The sequence below is a fragment of the Mixophyes fleayi genome, chromosome 3 (genome assembly GCF_038048845.1).
Source record: "Mixophyes fleayi isolate aMixFle1 chromosome 3, aMixFle1.hap1, whole genome shotgun sequence".
Taxonomy (NCBI): Eukaryota; Metazoa; Chordata; class Amphibia; order Anura; family Limnodynastidae; genus Mixophyes; species Mixophyes fleayi.
Genome location: NC_134404.1, coordinates 195,969,952 through 195,990,562, shown reverse-complemented (window position 1 = coordinate 195,990,562; position 20,611 = coordinate 195,969,952). Strand labels below are relative to the sequence as shown.

The 20,611-nt window shown below is 43.0% G+C and overlaps 1 protein-coding gene across 1 annotated transcript in view; it reads left to right on the top strand.

Annotated features, from left to right (window-relative positions):
• ROS1 (ROS proto-oncogene 1, receptor tyrosine kinase) overlaps positions 1 to 20,611 on the top strand; it is a 245,980-nt gene that overhangs the window by 23,018 nt on the left and 202,351 nt on the right. Inside the window, exon 6 of the mRNA XM_075200923.1 lies at positions 15,455 to 15,531. Within this exon, the coding sequence (XP_075057024.1) occupies positions 15,455 to 15,531 (77 nt within the window). The remainder of the gene's footprint in view (positions 1 to 15,454; positions 15,532 to 20,611) is intronic.

Here is a 20,611-nt window from a genome sequence, read left to right as displayed (position 1 = left end):
AAAAAATATAAAACCTAAAAGGTTTCAGTCCATGGAGGGCAAGGATATAAAGGATTTTGCACAAACATATAAAATGCAAAACATGAAAATGACACATATCATCATCATCACCATTTATTTATATAGCGCCACTGATTCTGCAGCGCTGTACAGAGAACTTATTCACATCAGTCCCTACCCCATTGGAGCTTACAGTCTAAATTCCCTAACACACACATACAGACTAGGGTCAATTTTTGTTAGCAGCCAATTAACCTACCAGTATGTTTTTTGGAGAGTGGGAGGAAACCGGAGCACCCGGAGGAAACCCACACAAACACGGGGAGAACATACAAACGCCACACAGATAAGACCATGGTTGGGAATTGAACTCATGACCCCAGCGCTGTGAGGCAGAAGTGCTAACCACTTAGCCACCTTGCTGACCTGAAAATATATTATGTTTACATAAAGGATAACATCCTGGGCAGTATGCAGTTGTCCGTTTAGGAAGCCTTTCAAATATATTAACACAGGTATTGAAGATCCCAGCATACAAAATAAGATAAGTGGTACAATGCAGTCATCCGTACATGAAGAATGAGGAAACATGATATGGGAAAAGTGGTAATGTTGGTACCTGTAAGCAAAGCAGAAATGGCACAGGCAGAGCGGCAGATGAAATTGGGGTTGGAAGAAGCGTTGTCACTAAACATGATCCTCCAGCCTCTTAGCATGGTGACATACAATATCATCAGGAAATTAAACTAATTAAATCTTTGTTATTATACAGTCTAGAAGAGCAGTGAGTTTATTTCATACTCACTGTAATGCAATGATTACTACCTCACTCTTTTGTAACTGATGTTGCTTACTAACCACTAGTTTATATGACTCATGATAAAGAATACATGGCATAGACAAGTTTTGGGTCACAATTGTTAATTCAAACTTAACTTTGATATGTCTAGCATAGGGTATATCAGAAATATCAGTGACATCTAAGCTAATGCTTGAGCATGTTATCAAATTCTCCTACTATTGCATCTCGGGTCTTACTGTAATGGGAATGACCCCCAAAAGTTTTTTTGCTGTGACTTACCTTAGCCAAATGTTAACTTCTTGAAGCTCAATTAAATGTCATCTTGCAATATGATTTTTTTTGTGTTTTGTATGCAAAATTGTGTTTATTTGTGTTTTGTAGTATGTTCCTCAGCAAGGATCACCTGATCACCAAGTTCCTCCCTTTAGAAGGATAACATTTTACCCCCTAAAGATACTGCCATCATGACACTCTGTGACAAGCACTTATCAATATAAATGGGCAAAACTGTGCAGAAATAGGAACAGGACTTCACAAATATGGAAGAAATGTTATTAGGGATGCCCTTCCAAATTTTCCCAATTCATGATTCAAATGTTTTGCTCTTTGTACTGGCAGGGGCTGGGCAGATCAGTCCAACCATTTATGATTTTGGGACTTATTTAATAACATTTTGCAATGCTTACCAATATTTAAGTTCAGTAAGGGTAAGTCATGGCACACTGAGGGCATAGCAGTATTACATATCCCTTAGGGGAGTGGCTAGTACAGCAATGGACAACCTGATACACTTCAGGGGCCATATGGTACGCCACTATAACCCTTAAAGGTGCTGCACATTAAACGTAATCTCAGCAATAAGTTAAAACAATGCATTTAATGAAAGAAAGAGATACATATCTGTAATAAGATATCAGAAGACATTACATATTACAAACAAATCTAAATAAATGGAAATAACTCTGACACTGATATAAATACATGACTGAAAAGCACAGACAAATAAAAATATGCATTACACAAAAGTTACAGGAGGGAATATACAGACCAATACATTAGTTTTCTGAATTTGGAAAGCCCATTTATATAAGCCACCTATGTGTCTCACTGATGGTGGTCCAAATAGAACTATGACAATGTAGCCCCTTCCATGGTTTACCAATGAAATATTCCATTCTAGGATGTACTCAATAAGAAACCAAAAGGTACATTTTGAGAGGTAGTTTTGTTTTTAATCCTCCCAGGCTCCCACCTCGCCTAAATCTACCTTCGCTAGGCGCAACCTTGATGCTATTGACCCTACCACTTTCTCCTCCTCTCTCGAACCTCCCCTTTCACCTCTTCCCTCCCTGGCCTGTCCTAACCAGGCGTCCTCTCTCTACAATCTCTACCTCACTACTGCCCTGGATGCTGTTGCCCCGGGCTCCTCTATCCGCCAGCGCCGCCTTATTCCCCAACCCTGGCACTCCCTGGCTCCTCCAAAAGTGCTCTCGCACTGCTGAACGCCTCTGGAGGAAATCTCGCTGCCTGGCTGACTTCCTTCACTTTAAATTTATCCTCACCTCATTCTGCTCCGCCCTCTCCCTTGCTAAACAATCCTTCTTTAAGTCCCTCATTCTTTCCAGTCCTCCAATCCCCGTTGACTCTTTGCTACCTTCAACTCCCTCATCTCTCCACAACCCCTCCTGTCCTGCCTTCCCTCTCCACCTCTGACTTCGCCACCTTTTTCTCTTCCAAAATTGAGGCCATCAGACTGAACATCTCCTCCTTCCATCCCTCTCCTTCCTCCCTTTTCCCTTCCCCTCCCCCAACAACCAACTCTGGTGCTCCTTCTTCCCTACATCGGGTGAAGAAGTTCGCTCACTTATTCTATCCTCTCCACCCTCTACCTGTCCTCTCGATCCTATCCCCTCTCTCCTCCTTCGATCTCTTTCTACCACTACCTGCTCTTACCTTGCTCACCTCTTCAACCTATCACTCTCCTCTGGCGTAAACCCCTCCTCATTTAAACACGCTCTTATCTCTCCAATGCTCAAAAAACCTAATCTTGACCCCACCTCTCCTGCTAACTATCGCCCTATCTCACTTCTCCCCTATGCCTCCAAATTACTTGAGAGGATTGTCTGCAGCCGCCTCACCAGACACCTCTCTGACTATTCCCTCCTCGACCCTCTCCAATCAGGCTTCCGCCCCCTCCACTCCACCGAAACTGCCCTGGCCAAAGTTACCAATGATTTCCTATTAGCCAAATCGAAGGGTCACTTCTCCCTACTCATCCTCATCGACCTCTCTGCGGCCTTCGACACCGTAGTTCACGCCTTCCTGCTACAAACTCTTCTCTCTCTTGGCCTATCTGGGTTTGTCCTCGTCTGGTTCACCTCATACCTCACTAACCGCTCCTTCTCTGTATCCACGTCTGGCTCTTCCTCCACCCTCTCCCTGTTGGAGTCCCTCAGGGTTCTGTTCTCGGCCCTCTACTCTTTTCGCACTATACCTCCTCCTTTGGTGCTCTCATCTCCTCCTTTGGTCTTCAGTATCACCTTTATGCTGAGGACATCCAACTCTACATCTCCTCGCCCGATCTTTCCTCCACCCTCCTCTCTCGTGTATCCGACTTCCTCCCTGCCATCTCCTCCTGGATGTCATCATGCTTTCTCAAAATTAGCATCTCTAAAACTGAACTAATTGTCTTTCCTCCCCCCAGGCTCCCCTCCCACCATGACCTCCCCATCACTGTTAACAACACCACCATCTCCTCTGTCATGCAACTTCTCTGCCTGGGTGTTACCTTTGACGCCTCTCTCTCTTTTGCCCCGCACATTCAATCCCTTGCCCAAGCCTGTTGCTTCCAACTTCGCAACACTGGCCGCATCCGGCCCTTCCTCTCTCAGGATGCCACCAAAAGCATCATCCACGCAGTCATTATCTCCCGCCTTGATTATTGCAACCTCCTCCTTACCGGCCTCCCACCTCGCCCCCCTCGACTCCATTCTCAATGCAGCTGCAAGTCTCATCTTCCTCTCGCCGCTCCTCCTCCGCATCCCCTCTCTGCCTTGCCCTACACTGGCTCCTCATCCCCTACAGAATCCTTTTCAAACTCTTGACAAGGCACTCTCCCAGTCTACTGCCCCCTATATCTCCAACGTCCTCTCCATTCACACTCCTGCCGGCTCCCTGCGCTCGGCCAATGACTGTCTCCTCTCCTCCACTCTGGTCACCTCTTCCTTCTCCAGAATCCAAGACTTCTCCTGAGCAGCCCCCCTTCACTGGAACGACCTTCTTCGCTCCATCCGTCTCTCTCCCACTCTAAGGTCCTTCAAACGGGCACTAAAAACCCACCTGTTCCTCAAAGCCTACCAACCTTCCACCTAACCCACTCTCCCCTCTCTTCTCTCGGCCTTTTTCTCACCCTTATACGTCAACTGGCTCCCTTTGTGCCTGAGTTTTGTTCACCCTCCCTTAGGATGTAAGCTCATTTGAGTAGGGCCCTCTTCCCACCTGTGTCCATACCTGTTCTCCTGCTCCATCTTTACTGCATTAGCCTGCCTGGAGCTTCTGAAGTTTTTGTATTTTTGTTTACTGTTCAGTAATGTTTTACCCTGTATAGTCTACAGTTTGAGCAGTGTACGGCGCTGCTGAACTCTTGTGGCGCCTAACAAATAAAGAAAATAATAAATAATAATAATCTCTTCTTGACTGTCATGTAAAATATAACTGTTATGTGAAGCATTTCTTTCTTGTTTTTCATTCAAAACAAGGTCACATTGCTTTGTTAGTGGCGTGCTTGTACTCTGTTAGGAAGCATAATCACAAAAACACAATAGCACAACTGAAATGTAGGTAATGGATAATGAAATATAAAGATGAATAGATGCTAAGCAAAATGTTTTCATTAAGTAGTTGTTTCCCCATCCCTATGGAAAATGCATCAGATATTTTACCATAGATAAATAGAAAGCATTCAAGGGGGAAAAGTAATATAACAACATTATGATTATTGAACTAATCTTATAATAAATGCTGCTGTGGAAATCTAATGTATAACATTTCAGCCGCGCACAGATTAATCGATTTCTTTGCAATTTCAGATGTTACATGCAATATTTTGTTAAGCCTTGGAAAGCCAGTTCATCATATTTAACCTCTGATCATACAAAGTAAATGCAGACACAGAGATGGATAGAATTTAAATCAGTGAATAGAAACAGTAAACACAGAAGAAAACTCTCCATTCAATATATAAGATGCTTTAAAAGAATTAGTCTATTCAAATGCATTGTCTTCTCTGTAGGTGCCATAAAATTATCAATTGGTGGATTTAAATGCATTGGCAAGAAAATTTAAATACAATAGACAGGTCCCATTGCTATTGACTGAAGATATCTCAAAGTCTCATTTTCAGTGGAATCAAAACTTTATAAACACAACAAACTTTAAAACATGCTCCATCCAGACATGGAATAATTTTCTGTGCCTAATTACCAATAAAGATATTACTTTCCTGAGTTTGTTTTGCATACCTGCAAGTTATCATCCCTTTCCTGAGGTCTCCATTTATGGCTAAATTGGCTATCACAGATTAAAAGATTAGATGTTGCATCAATGCATTTTTAATAAGAAAATCTTATATTTAATAATACCAACAATTCATTCTCATGCTACAAATAGTCCTCTCAGTCATGTATGTAAATATGTCTTTTAACTTATTTACAAGCATACACTTTTCTTTTACATGGCTTTCCTTGTAGTACAAGTACTCTGTAGTTCTTTACTTTGGTGGCTTGTCTCCTCCAACCACTAAAACTTTTGTAATAATCTGAAAACTTGTCTACAGGCTTCTGATACCATGCTATACAACCTATCACTAACCTGCCATGCATTTGTATAATACACAGTTACCAAATGCCAGAGCTGTAACGAGGGCAAGGCCTAGTGGGGGCGCAACACCCGCCAGCCCATTACATATTCCATCCCCAATGAAGCTGAAATCTAGTCCTGCGGTGGCAGCACCACAGACTAGATTGAAGACAGCCAGTGCAAGAATGAGGGTGTCGGCTTTCTGCTCCTGCAGCGTCCTGACGTACAAATAATGATGTCAGGATGCTGTCAGAACACAGGTGACGAGGAGCCGGCACAGAAGGAAGAAAATGACAGAAGAAGAGAAGCTCAGGTAAGTAATACACTGCAGTGCTGGTGAGAAGAGGGGGCTGGAGAGGACAGGAGCGTGGGCTGGAGAGGAAGGTGTCTGGAGTTAATGGGCGGCAGTGGCGGATCCAGGGGGGGGGGGGGGCGATCGCCCCCCCAAGCAGGGGCTTGCTGCTGGCGGCTGCACACTGTTCAGGTCCGTTCGGCAGTGATAATGTGCTGCCCGGCTGCTCTGATTGTGTTTTAAACACAATCAGAGCAGCGGGACAGCACATTATCACTGCCGAGCGGACCTGCACATGCTGTGCAGCCGCCGGCAGCCTTAGAAGTTAGAAAGGGGACGGGGCTTAAATTGCCCCCCCCCCCCATATCGCCCGGGGTAGAAAGAATTTCTAGATCCGCCCCTGATGGGCGGAGGGGGGGGGAGTCTGATGGGAAGGAATGAGTGGTCTGGTGAGGAGGGTGTCTGGTCAGGAGGGTGTCAGAGGTCTGCTGAGGAGGGTGTCTGGAGAGGATGGTGTCTGGAGAGGAGGGTGTCTGGAGTGGATGGGGGTGTCTGAAGTGAATGGGGGTGTCTGCAGAGGAGTGAGGGTTCTGGTGAGGAGGGCATCTGGAGAGAAGGGATCAGAGGTCTGGTGAGGAGGGTGTCTGGAGTGAATGGGAGTGTCTGGAGAGAAGGGGTCAGAGGTCTGGTGAGGAGGCTGTCTGGAGAGGAGTGAGGGGTCTGGCGAGGAGGTTGTCTGGAGTGAATAGGGCTGTCTGGAGAAGAGTGAGAGGTCTGGAGAGGAGGGAGTCCGTAGGTGGGGGGGGGGGGGGGTCTGGAGAGAATAGAGGGAGATGAAGGAGTTTGGAGTACATAAATATATGATGCACACTATGAAAACATAAGTAATGTAAAAAATCAGTAAAATATTAATTATATAATAGTTATATTAATTATATAATAATAATTACTATTAAATATGGGGAAATTTGTAAGCCATAATTTGATTTTGGGACTGGTGGGGGAAGTAGGCATTTGTATTAAGTGGAAATGTTAATAATTTTATGTTGGGCTGATGAGTGTCTGTTTGTTAAATAAGGAGGCTTTGAAATTAATGTTGGGTATGGTGAGGAGTAATTTGGTGTATTAAATGTGGATGCTATTAATTTAATTGTGGGGGCTGGTGAGGGGTGAACTATGTCTATTAATTAGATGTAAATGCTACTAACTTAATGTATGGGCTAATGCGTGGGGTATGTCTTTTTATTAAATGGGAATTTTATTAATTGAATGTCGGGACTGGGGAGGCTTATTTATTAAACGTGGGTGCTGTTAATTTGATGTCGGGGCTATATGGAGGGAAATAGACATTAACTGTAAATGCTATTAATTAAATTCTGGAGCTGATTGGGTGGAAGGAGGCCTGTTTTTCAACTGAAAAAGCTACTGATTTAATGTCTGTCTGGTTGTGGGGAGGGAGACCTAGATTCTTCACTCACTGATCAACTTTCCAGGAGGTGAGTAATAACAATCTCTTTTCCAAACAGGACCCCAATATTCCTGGATCCATCTAAGCAGCAATGGAGCATAAGACACCAGCATACAGAAGACACCGGTGATGCTTAACTGCTGCGAGGCAGCATCTTCTCCCATAAAGGTAGATTTTTGGGAAGGGGGGTCGGGGTCACCAGTGTTCTGTTTCGACCAGGGCACTAAAATGTCTAGTTACGGCTCTGCCAACTGACCCTTATTTTCGTGCTTGACAGAGATGCTACAATGATTTACGTGCTTAGATGCACTTAGATAGCTCAGTGGCAAATTGTCCTTGGAAATTATTTTAATATGTAGGCACCTAGACATGAGTGAAACTTCACTCAATCGAGTTTCATGGTGGAACATGCCGCTTTGCAGAGGTGCATAGTTCTAGCGTTACAGTATTGTGGGTAAAGGTATCAATCAGCAGTTATTTAAAAATGAGGATTCTCTGGGATGTGCCAAGCCAAATAGTCAGAGCGCAACCCATGTTCAGTATTATACGCACGTATATAGGCTTTGCGTACTCACAAATTCATCATGACACGACTCTCAAGATACGTGCGCTGTTGAATTCGGGTGTAGGTCTGCTGTTTTCTAGTACACAAGATGCTGCACGATACGTCCAATCCCTATGTTGATTATAAATTCGCAAAAGAACGAACAAGAAAATAAAAAAAATATTGAATTAATGTCACAAGGTAATAATAAAGACATTAATGATAAAATAGTTAAAAAAAAGTTTTTTTTATTTTATTTTTTTCCATGAAATACATTTATTAGAATGTTGCTAATGTCTATTGAACAAATATTTTTTTACAGTTGCACGTGATTGCAAACACATGTTACAGCATGCATATGAGACTGTCATCATTGCTGATCGGGACTTAAAGTAGCCCTTTAGCTGGAGCAAGAGATACAACAAAAAACATGTAATTTTGACGTGCATAGGGCTTGATTTGGATGTGGTTGCATGCGTTAAATTGACTATGGCAAAACACCCCTTCCCTGCCCAGTTCACTTCCCGAAATTGTAGGATGTCGTAAGCGTCCTTTGCGCTCACACATGGAACAGGAGTGCGTTTAGTGACGTTCTGTCGCTACTGGGCATGCGCAGAGTCATTTTGCTTACGATACGCTTATAATCGGCATGTACGTGCTTTGATGAATCAGGCTCTGTGTTTGTTAATTGTCATTTTGTGGATTTATATGGAGTTTATAGTCTATAAAAGGAGCTGGGACGACAGTCAATTATTTTTGCAATGTGTTGTGGTTGGGGAGGACTGGGAACATTAAAGGCCAAATTTTATTGCCAAAATATGTGAAATACTGTAGCAAATGTAGACTGCAGCGATTATTGAGTGGAGCAGTTTTGAATATTTCTATCATCTCTATTGGCAAATATCATACTATATGATTACTGTATGATGTTATGGTTGCTATTGACTTGAATAAAACATATCAAATGGAAAGTATGTAAATTCTAAAATATGTGAACTAACTCATATTTATATGAGCAACTTTCATTTACAAAGATAAATAACTTACATTTAGAGATAACCAATTTGTGATGGAATTTCAGACAAATAGAATTTTACAGCCAATTTGCCGAAGTGAGAATTTCGAGTTCCACTTTTACTTCAACAATGTCACACTTTTACACAAGGAATATCACTGACTGGTATTAGCGCTACTAACCTGAGAGGCGAGGAGTCTAACACACCACCGGTGCTCACCAGGGACCCCCGCAAAGAGGTTTGGGCTTTGCTGCATGCGATGTGGAGGTCGCGGTTCTGCCAGGAAGTCACCAGTGCAGCGATTAGAGGGTAGTCAGACAGGCCAAGTCGAAACCAAGGAAGCGAGGTACCACAGAGAGTAGGCAAGAGTAGTCAGGAACGGTCCAAAGGTCAATACCAGTGCGGGCATTGAAGTACAAGGGATATCCGGAAGAGAGGTCAAACAAGCCAAGGAGTCAAATACACAGGAGGTCAGGAACAGGAATATAAACTAAATGCTGGAGCTGGTTAGAACCAATACTCTGGCACTAGACATGTGTCAGAGGCTGCTTTAAGTACTCTAAGGTGCCTCCTGATAGGGTTAGGGAGATTTAGGCGGTTAAGACATGCTGGCTGCAGACAGTTGAGTAGATATAGAGTTCTGCTGCTAGGCAACAGGACGAGGATTGCGGAGAGAAGGTGTCCGTCTGCGGCGCCTGTGGAGAGCGCGGAGACGGCACCTGACAGTATCCTCCCTTTCTTTCTTACGGGTGGTGCAGGAATCCCGCAGAAATCTTGCCAACAGACGTGGAGCATGAATATCCTCTTCATAGACCCAAGATCTCTCCTCTGGGCCGTAGCCCTTCCAATGGATGAGAAATTGACGTTTTCCTCTAGAGATACGAGATTCCAGAATGCGTTCTACCAGAAATTCTTCACCATGAATGGTCTTGACAGGAGGAGGTGGAGAGGATTTACTGGAAAATTCGTTGAGAATGAGTGGTTTCAGCAGAGAAATATGGAATGTATTATGAATCCGAAGGGAAGCTGGTAGATGTAGTCTGTAAGTGACTGGATTAATCACAGAGGAGATGGGAAAAGGCCCTATATAGCGTGGAGCCAGTTTCATAGTGGGAACCTTGAGTCTAAGGTTACGGGTAGCTAACCACACTTTATCTCCTTCCCGAAGTCTTGGAAGGTTTCTTCTGTGACGATCAGAAAAGTGTTTGTACCGATTTAAAGACAGTAGTAACCTGGAACGAACTTGGGACCAGATTTGGGAGAAATTGCGGACCAAGTCTTGTGCGGCAGGTACGGAGGAATCAGAAAGATCGGAGAAGGTGGGGAGAATAGGATGTCTCCCGTAGATGGTAAAAAAGGGAGAGTTACCTGTAGACCCGTGTTGGTGGTTATTATGAGTAAACTCTGCCCAAGGTAAAAGTTCACTCCAGGAAGATTGTTGGTTCGAACAGTAACACCTTAGGAATATTTCCAGGTCTTGATTGGTCCGTTCCGTTTGCCCATTCGTTTGCGGGTGGTACCCAGAGGAGAATTTTAGACTAATACCCAGCTGTTTGCAAAAGGATCTCCAGAATCGGGAGACAAATTGGACTCCTCTATCAGAAATTATGTCCCTCGGGCAGCCATGAAGGCGGAAGATCTCTCGAATGAACAGGTGGGCCAACTGGGAAGCAGAGGGAAGTCTCTTGAGGGGAACGAAGTGGGCTAGTTTAGAAAAGCGGTCCACCACTACCCAGATGGTGTTAAAGCCATGGCTGGCAGGAAGATCCGTAATGAAGTCCATGCTAATACTGAGCCATGGTAGATCTGGAATGGGCAGTGGGTGGTGAAGGCCAGCAGGGGATCTCCTAGGCGTCTTGTGTTGGGCGCAGACCTCGCAAGAGCGGATGTATTTCTGGACGTCCGAGGATAACGAGGGCCACCAGTATAAGCGGGATAGGAGAGCAACTGTCTTCTTAACTCCAGCATGACCAGCGAATTTGGCGTTGTGGGCCCATCTCAAGAGTTTAATGCGCAGAAGTTCTTGCCCAAAGGAACGACCAGGAGGAGGGGTCTTGAAAGAGGAGTTGGTCAAGGCTAGAATTGTAGAGGGGTTGAGGATAGGTTTGACAACCATGGATGACGAGACATCAGAGAAATCAAAAGATCGGGATAATGCGTCAGCACGCAAATTCTTGGTACCGGGCCGGAAAGTTAGTATCAGCTGGAATCTGTTAAAAAATAGCAACCAACGGGCCTGTCGAGGGTTCAGACATTGTGCAGACTGTAAGTAGGTGAGATTTTTATGATCAGTATACACTGTGATGGGAAAGCGTGCCCCCTCCAACAGATAACGCCATTCCTCCAGGGCGGTCTTAATGGTGAGAAGTTCCTTATCCCCAATCCCGTAGTTGGCTTCATTGGCCGAAAATCTTTTGGAGAAAAAACCACAAGGAACAGGAAAGCCTTCAGAATTATTTTGGGACAGTACTGCTCAAATTCCCAATGGAGGATGCGTCTACCTCTAAAAAAAAAGGCTTATTTTGATCGGGTTGAGATAAGATGGGTGCAGACAAGAAGGCCTCCTTGATTGCTAAAAATGCTCATACCGCATCTGGGGGCCAAGACTTGGATTGGCCGCCTCTCCGAGTGAGAAGAGTAATAGGGGAAATTAACGTAGAAAACCCCTTAATGAATTGGCGATAATAATTTGTGAAGGCAATAAAGTGCTGGGTAACCTTGAGTCCAGAAGGTTGAGGCCAGTTATGAATAGCCTCCAATTTGCTTGGATCCATCCGAAGACCGGAGCCTGATACAATATATCCTAGGAAGGGTACTTGAGAGCAATTGAATAGCCATTTCTCGAGCTTGCAGAACAGGAGATTAGCACGTAAACGGGAAAACACCTCTTTGACATGCATGAGATGAGTGGACAGGTCTTGTGAAAAGATTAGGATATCATCCAAATAAACAACCACTGATTGGTAGAGTAAATCCCTAAATATTTCGTTCACAAAGTCCTGAAAGACAGCTGGGGCGTTACTGAGCCCAAACGGCATCACCAGGTATTCATAGTGACCATCTCTGGTATTAAATGCGGTTTTCCACTCGTCTACTCTGCGAATTCTGATTAGGTTATAGGCTCCCCTGAGGTCCAACTTAGTAAAGATCTGTGCCCCTCGAATACGGTCAAAGAGCTCAGAGATTAAAGGAAGGGGTAGCGATTTTTAATCGTGATGGCATTTAGTCTCCTGTAATCAATGCACGGTCTGAGAGAGCCGTCCTTCTTCTTTACAAAAAAGAAGCCTGCACCTGCTGGAGAAGATGATTTGCTAATGAATCCCTTCATGAGGTTCTCAGCCACATACTCCGACATAGCCTGTGTCTCGGGCAAGGACAGTTGGTATACCCTGCCTCTAGGAATGTTCTTTCCAGGGATGAGGTCAATGGGGCAATCCCAAGGCCGATGGGGAGGAAGGATCTCGGTAGCGGTTTTAGAGAACACATCAGCGAACTCAGAGTAGACTTCAAGAAGGCCCACCAAGGAAGAGGTACAGAGACAGGCCAGCTTGGGTTTAGATGGGAAAACGGATCTCAGACATCTTTTATTGCAGGATGAACCCCAGTGGATAACTTGAGCTCGCTGCCAGTCGAATTGTGGAGAATGGAGCTTCAGTCAGGGTAGACCCAAGATGATAGGGTTAATGGATTGGGGTAGCACAAGGAAACTTATAGTCTCGGAGTGAAGTGCTCCTATCTCCATCCGGAGAGGAGAAGTAGAGAGAGAGATTGAGCCATTGGAGACTCTATTTCCGTCCACCGCAGTGAGCATCAAATGTTGAGACAAGGGTATAGTATCCAGACAGAGTTCGGTCACTAGTTTGGAAGAGATGAAGTTCCCTGCAGACCCCGAGTCCACAAAGGCCCAGGTAGTAAATGGGCCATTAAGGCAAACCAAGGTGATTGGCATCAAGAACTCCAACTCCTTCCGAAGGTAGGGAGACAGGGACTGGGGTCCTAGGTTGACCTCCCTACTATCACCTAGGAGGTGGCGTTTCCCGGCCTCTTGGGACAAAAGGAGAGAAGATGTCCTGGTTCACCGCAATACAAGCAGAGGCGGTTTTTCATACGTCTCTCACGTTCCTCTGGGGACAGACGAGAACGGCCGATCTGTATAGGCTCCTCTGCAGGCGGAGTTGGAGGAATAAAGTTAGGTGCCAAACGAGGAAACGGCCGGCGAGTGCGGTCCCGTTCGAGAGCTCGTTCCCTGTGGCGGATGTCCACCTTAACACACAGGGATATGAGGTCATCCAGATTCGAAGGAAGATCACGAGAAGCTAAATCATCCTTGATGCGCTCATTAAGGCCTTGCCAGAAGGTAGCGATGAGAGCTTCGTCGTTCCATCGGTGTTCGGCTGCCAGGGTCCGAAATTGTACCGCATATTGTCCTGCTGTAAGAGAGCCTTGGCGTAATCCTAGGAGGCCAGAGGCGGCTGAAGAGATTCTTCCGGGTTCATCAAATACCTTGCGGAATCTTTCAATGAAGACCACAGAATTTTGTAGTATGGGGTCCTCTCGTTCCCAGAGAGGGGAAGCCCAGGCCAATGCTTGCCCTGAGAGAAGTGAAATTAAATAGGCACTTTTGCTCTTTCTGACGAGAAATTCTTCGGAGCCAACTCGAATTGAATCGAACACTGGTTGAGGAAGCCACGGCATTTCAACGGATCGCCATCATATTTCTCGGGAGGAGGAAGACGGAGGCCTCTGACGGTAGTACCCCTAATGGGGATGGTAGGATCTGATGCAGCAGAGGAAGTGGCGGCCGAGGAAGAGGTAGATGGTGATGCTTGCAAGGAGTCCAGACGGGAGATGACTCCCTGAATGCATTGCAATAATTGGGCCTGGTTGGATTCTTGTCGTTCCACTCTTTGACCCAGGTGAATTAATAAGTTGCGGGCCGAAGGTTCGTCCGGTCCGCTCATGGCCAAGGAATATCACTGACTGGTATTAGCGCTACTAACCTGAGATGCGCGGAGTCTAACACACCACCGGTGTTCACCAGAGACCCCCGCAAAGAGGTTTGGGCTTTGCTGCGTGCAATGTGCAGGTCGCGGTTCTCACAGGAAGTCACCAGTGCAGCGATTAGAGGGTAGTCAGACAGGCCGAGTCGAAACCAAGGAAGCAAGGTACCACAGAGAGTAGGCAAGAGTCGTCAGGAACGGTCCAAAGGTCAATACCAGTGCGGACATTGAAGTACAAGGGATATCCGGAAGAGAGGTCAAACAAGCCAAGGAGTCAAATACACAGGAGGTCAGGAACAGGAATATAAACTAAATGCTGGAGCTGGTTAGAACCAATACTCTGGCACTAGACATGTGTCAGAGGCTGCTTTAAGTACTCTAAGGTGCCTCCTGATAGGGTTAGGGAGATTTAGGCGGTTAAGACATGCTGGCTGCAGACAGGTGAGTAGATATAGAGTTCTGCTGCTAGGCAACAGGACGAGGATTGCGGAGAGAAGGTGTCCGTCTGCGGCGCCTGTGGAGAGCGCGGAGACGGCACCTGACAGTATCCTCCCTTTCTTTCTTACGGGTGGTGCAGGAAACCCGCAGAAATCTTGCCAACAGACGTGGAGCATGAATATCCTCTTCATAGACCCAAGATCTCTCCTCTGGGCCGTAGCCCTTCCAATGGATAAGAAATTGACGTTTTCCTCTAGAGATACGAGATTCCAGAATGCGTTCTACCAGAAATTCTTCACCATGAATGGTCTTGACAGGAGGAGGTGGAGAGGATTTACTGGAAAATTCGTTGAGAATGAGTGGTTTCAGCAGAGAAATATGGAATGTATTATGAATCCGAAGGGAAGCTGGTAGATGAAGTCTGTAAGGCGGTTAAGACATGCTGGCTGCAGACAGGTGAGTAGATATAGAGTTCTGCTGCTAGTCAACAGGACTAAGAATGCAGAGAGAAGGTGTCCGTCTGCGGCGCCTGTGGAGAGCGCGGAGACGGCACCTGACAAACAAACTGCCAAATACCATTCTAGACTGTAGTCGTAATTCCACATTTTGCAGAATTTATCATTTATAATTAGCTGGTATAAGAGTGTTGTCTATTAATTTTGGTTTGTGGTGTGATTGTTGTATAAAACAGGAGGAAAAAAATTATAGTGGAAATCCGATTGGAACAAAAATGATAGGGGAAATTCCAAGCGGTAGGCTTAAGGCTAAATAACTCCTAAGAAGTGTGCGAACTTTACTCCAAATGAAGAATGCAATGAGTATTCTGAAGAACAGTATTACAGTTTTAAAAGTTTTGCTCATCTTTATTTATGTTAAATATATTATTATTAATAATAATAATTCACATTTAATTATTATGACATAATAATATATATTTAGTAATTGATTTGAATATATGCCATTTTGAGCTTTACTTTACTGGTACTCTGTTTCCTATATTGTTTTTTTTCTGATTAACTTTTGTATATTTTTTATAGCTTTTCCATCACTGCAGCAAATAAGCATGGAGAAAGCCCTGCCGCAGAAGCTAACATTACTACCTTGGGGTCAGCAGGTAAAATATGCAGTGATTAACATCTTCAGTTCATTAATTATACAGTATGCACTCTAGTTTAATAGAGATAGTACATATATTTATCTGTAACATGTCAACCCCTCCATACATAATCATTCATTCATCCAAAAAAGTGACCCAAGCAGTGGCCAATGTTAATAAATAGGTTAACATAGTAAAGAAGTGCCAGTACAATATTGTTTTGCCTTGGTGTGTGAAGGTGTATTTTGAAATGTGTGCTATGTCTGTTAGTATAAGATATGCCAAGTGTGTCAGTTATTTGTTATGAAGGTAACTGTTACTGTCTTTGCACAGTTTTCTAGCATTGTATATCCATATGTGCATATTACAGAGTATTCATGTCAGTGTTGTTATATGTTATTGCATTCCACATTGCACAAACAATATTGTCATCCACATAAATAGACCGTTGTGAACAGTGAACAAATTTCATTATCAGCCATATATCACAAACCCACTTGTCAGCCATATATTCAAACACCATTGCATATACCCCATTTGTAGCCATTTGCCACATTGCACAGATGTTACTGGTAGTGACATGCACATACCTCAGTGTCAGCTACATAGCTGTACAGCTTGTATTGCTATATATCACTTGCTACATGTCAGATACAGTGACACACACAGCCTCACTAACACTCAGCTCAATCTAATACAGATTGTCATAGAGGACCCCCACATATTGTGTCTCCCCAGGACGCCGGCATCCTGGGGAGACATTGCGGGAGACCGGCGTGTGACACAATGTCTAATTTACCTGATATCACTCTAATTTACAAAGCCATATCTGGTGCCAAGTCTAAGATGCAGAACCATATATGGTGCCAGCATCCATAGCTATACCTGGTATAATTCTAATTTATTGAACCATATCTGGTGCCACGTCTAATATGCAGAACCATATATGGGGCCAACATCCATAGCTATACCTGGTATCAAGTCTAATTTACTGAACCATACCTGGTGCCAAGTCTAATATGCATAATCATCTCTGGTGTATAATCTAATATGCAGAACCATATTTAGTGCCAAGACTAATGTGGAGAACCTAATTACCAACCCTGAGTGCTCTTTTAGCTGGCTGTCAGCGCTGATTTCTGTTCTAAAATAAAATCCAGCAGTCAATCTTAGTTCATGGAAGGACAAGAACCAACACAACTATCAGTTAGTGATAGAACTGACTAATAGTTGTTCATAGGTACATTTTGTTAGCAAAGAAAAATACAAAATAAGGACGTTTGGGGTCACTTTTTCACTCCACATGTCCTTGGCAATTGACCTGCCTGCCTTCCGTTAATACTGGATTTGACAAAATTGACTACTACTGGCATACCGACAATAACTAAATCTAAGCAGTTTTTTGTCAAAACCCGTATGCTTAGTATGCTTAATATCTGTAAGCATATGTCTCTGATTTGCATCAGCAGACAACTTCACATTTAAAAGTTCTGTTTAAAGCTGATCACACATGTTGCAATATCGCAGCTGATATCAGACAATTGGCTTTAAATTGTAGTGTCTGTGACACCAACATAACTGCCATGCACTATAATGATCTGATAGAAATTAATTAAATTGTTATTGGGAATATTGATAAATGCGGTTAGAAAATGACTGCTTTGTGTCTGTGTATGTGGTCATCTGCTGATTTTACTTTCACTAACTGTTCACACTAATATGTTCTATAAGTGATCCAGCCAGATAAATGTGACTTAAATCCTTGACAACTTGCAAAGAAAGATGAGCAAAATTTTCACAACTGCTCCGCAGAGTATTCCCCTCGTTCCAGATTTGGCTAAGAGATTTTGCATGTCTCTCAGGCAGAATTTTTCGCTCTTCGACTTCTTCCTTACTGGTACCATTTTGGGTCATGATATATAACATTTCACTGGTTGGTGATCTAGACAGAGAGATACAGAAAGACAGGGTGAAAGGGAGAGAGAAAGGGTGATGTAATTGGTGACAGAGAAAGAGAGAGAGAAAGGGAAAGATAAATACAGGGAGAGAAAATTTGAATGGAAAGGAGAGAAAAAGTGAGGGTGAAAATAAGAGGAAAAAATGTAAAGAGAAAAAGAAAAAAGGTAAAAAAGAGAGCAAACAAAAGAGATGAAAAGAGAGGTAAAGTGGCACTGTAGTGTCTGTGATGTCACTTTCCACCCTAACTGTCATTGAGACTGATGTAGGACTATAGGATGTGTGCACTATGGAGTAGTTAGCATCATCATCATCATCATCATCATCATCATCATCTGTTATTTATATAGCGCCAGCAGATTCCATAGCGCTTTACAATTAGAACCACCACCACACGGTGGGATGGTGCATGATTCTGAGATTGTCACGTGTCTCATCTGCATTACCTCAGTGTGAGGGGGCAGATCAAGAAACTATTTGGGGACCAAATGTTCTATTGCGTTATGACAAAAGGTCCAGCCCTGACCTCTCTGCTTCAGAATAGCATTCTGGGTTTCCAAGTAGTGGAGTCAGTACCCCTCCTGAAGTCAGTACCCCTCCTGCGGTATCTTATTAGGGGGCAAGTATAGCACTAGGCTTAGGGGATGATCTCTGTGTGCTGAACTTGTGTGCACAAACACCCTAACCCCCACTACAGCTAAGGACATAGTACCATTGTTCCTTTCCCCAAAGTCACCATTACCACCATTATGGAAAACACAGGGCCAGAGAGGGATAAGAGGTGATAACAGAAGCCAAGGTTGCAAATTTTATTTGTCCTAAATATACCAATGTGTGCTGTCATGTACTCTGCTAGTCTCATGTGCTCATCAACAGCCCTCTAAAAGCACCTGAGATTCTTTCCTCTATATCTCCCATTCCTGAATATCAAGATTCTTCATCCTGTTGAGATTCACCTTGGATAACATTAGACTCTACCTCCATTTAAATTCTTTACCCTACATTCCTTCTTTTCCCTCCTGATTCTGTTGTCACTGGTTCATAACGAGTCTGATGATACTAATATGCCACTGCAAATACCACCACATTTTTGTTTTGTATGTTTTTTTAATTGTGGTGTGATTATAATGGTGTTGGATGAATCATAATCCTGTATTTCATTTAAAATAGTCTATCACCATTTCCTTATTGTGCAAGCTTCTGTAACATCCGCATAATCGTTTGTTCCAACATCCTGCCACATTTGTTATCTTCTGTTACACCATCAGATGTGAAATTAAAGTCCTTTCTTTTAATAATAATAATTAGCAGCTTAAAATAAATGCATATTGTGGAAGCTTTTGTTTCTCTGGCCAATACACTCTGGAATTCACGAATAATTCAATTTCCTTCCATGAAAGACCATGGCATTCAAGCTGCCGTGTGTTAGGCATGATGCAGTCCTACATAAAATGCTCTGTTTTTCTTACAGCCAAGTTAGGCCATAATAAATATGTTGTGCTTGGTCTTTGTGGTCTATTCACAAACTGGGGCTTGAGTACAATTAATCTTTCACTTTTTTTTAGTGTAGATTCCTCTCCTAGTTCATCTCCTATCTTTTCAAATTAACACTCTCTTAATGTATACCATGCTCCCTTTTGTTCACAACCGCTTGCTTCAAAATTAACAATTTGCCTTCATCATGACCAATTGTCCTTCAATTTCCTATGGTCTGCAGACATCTTCTACTGACACTAAACACAATACAGGTTACAGCCAGCAAGAGATGTTCGGACCATCTGCTTATCGTTTCCCGAGTCAGTCTGTTGAAACGGTACAAAAATCCACAAATCGCAGCAATTTCACAAATTTCCGATCAATTTTAAAAAGTACATGCACTCCATTTATGTAACATTAACATGAATATATAATAAAGTTTTAGATTCAATTAATAAAAAATCCACGTGAGGTGCCTCCGAAAGGGTTGTGAGACACCTCGCACAGATTTTGTTTTTTACAGAAGTAACTCTGATAAAAAGATCAGTGCTATCCAGTGCTTTCATTTAATTGCAGTGATGCTTTAATGTAACAGTTATGAGAAGACATTGTTATCACATATTCCCCCATTATTATCTCACTTTGAATGCAGACCAAGGGATACATATACTTTTCTTTACCCTCCTACTAGGTCTCCAATGTTAGCAATATTAAATTTTTTAGTGGATATTTTTGCTAAGCTATTTTGGAAATCCTTCATTTTCCTGGAAATTCTACATTTTAGAATTAGCTTTGGGTGAAAAATGTTTATATATACATTTTATGAGAGCCTGAACACCGGAAATTTAAGGTTTAGGTTAGCTATGTAACAGCAGCTATGTTGTTATATTGTATATAAGTTATTATTTTGAGTAAGAACATTCCAAAAGAATGTGTATACGAGGCTTGTAAGTCTAAGCTATACGTAGTAACACATATAAATATATGCTGTTATTAATTTTTTAGTGTGGACTGTCTAAGAACAACCTACTATATTAAGGCCCATGTAAATGAGCATTATTGTTTCTTTCTAAAATGTGTAGTATTCAACGCAAATAGAGGACAGAAAATGGGCAGAACACATGTATTCATTCTTGGCCTAACTCAGTAAAGCGCAGCACAACTCAAATGGAATTGACAATGTTTGTGTACAAGTGCATACCCATTCTTGAACTGCCTGTCCTGCTAAATGAATGTAATAATCATGATACATCTATCTGCTTTTGTGATAGTTAGTAAAACACTCCTGTATAGGATCATCTTGCACAGTATTTATTTCTGGATGTATAATAATGGAAAATTGCAATAGCCAAGGAACAAGGTCTAAATGACAAGTCATATGGTATGTTATGTGCTTTCAACCCCCAGGAATGCCAAGAAAACATTTCCATTTAGATAGGAAATAGCAGCTGTTCACTCTTTTCTTTGCAGCTTGGCTATGGTCATTGATCATTCATTACAAAGCAACTGCATTGCCCATTGATAAACTTCATATTAAAGCCACCGTACAAATCTGAGATAAAAATCACACAAACCCTTTGACAACAAAAATCAACAGAAATAGCCATGGAAACACTACACCATGGGTGATGCTAGAAGAGATAGTTCCATGCATCCTTATAAACAG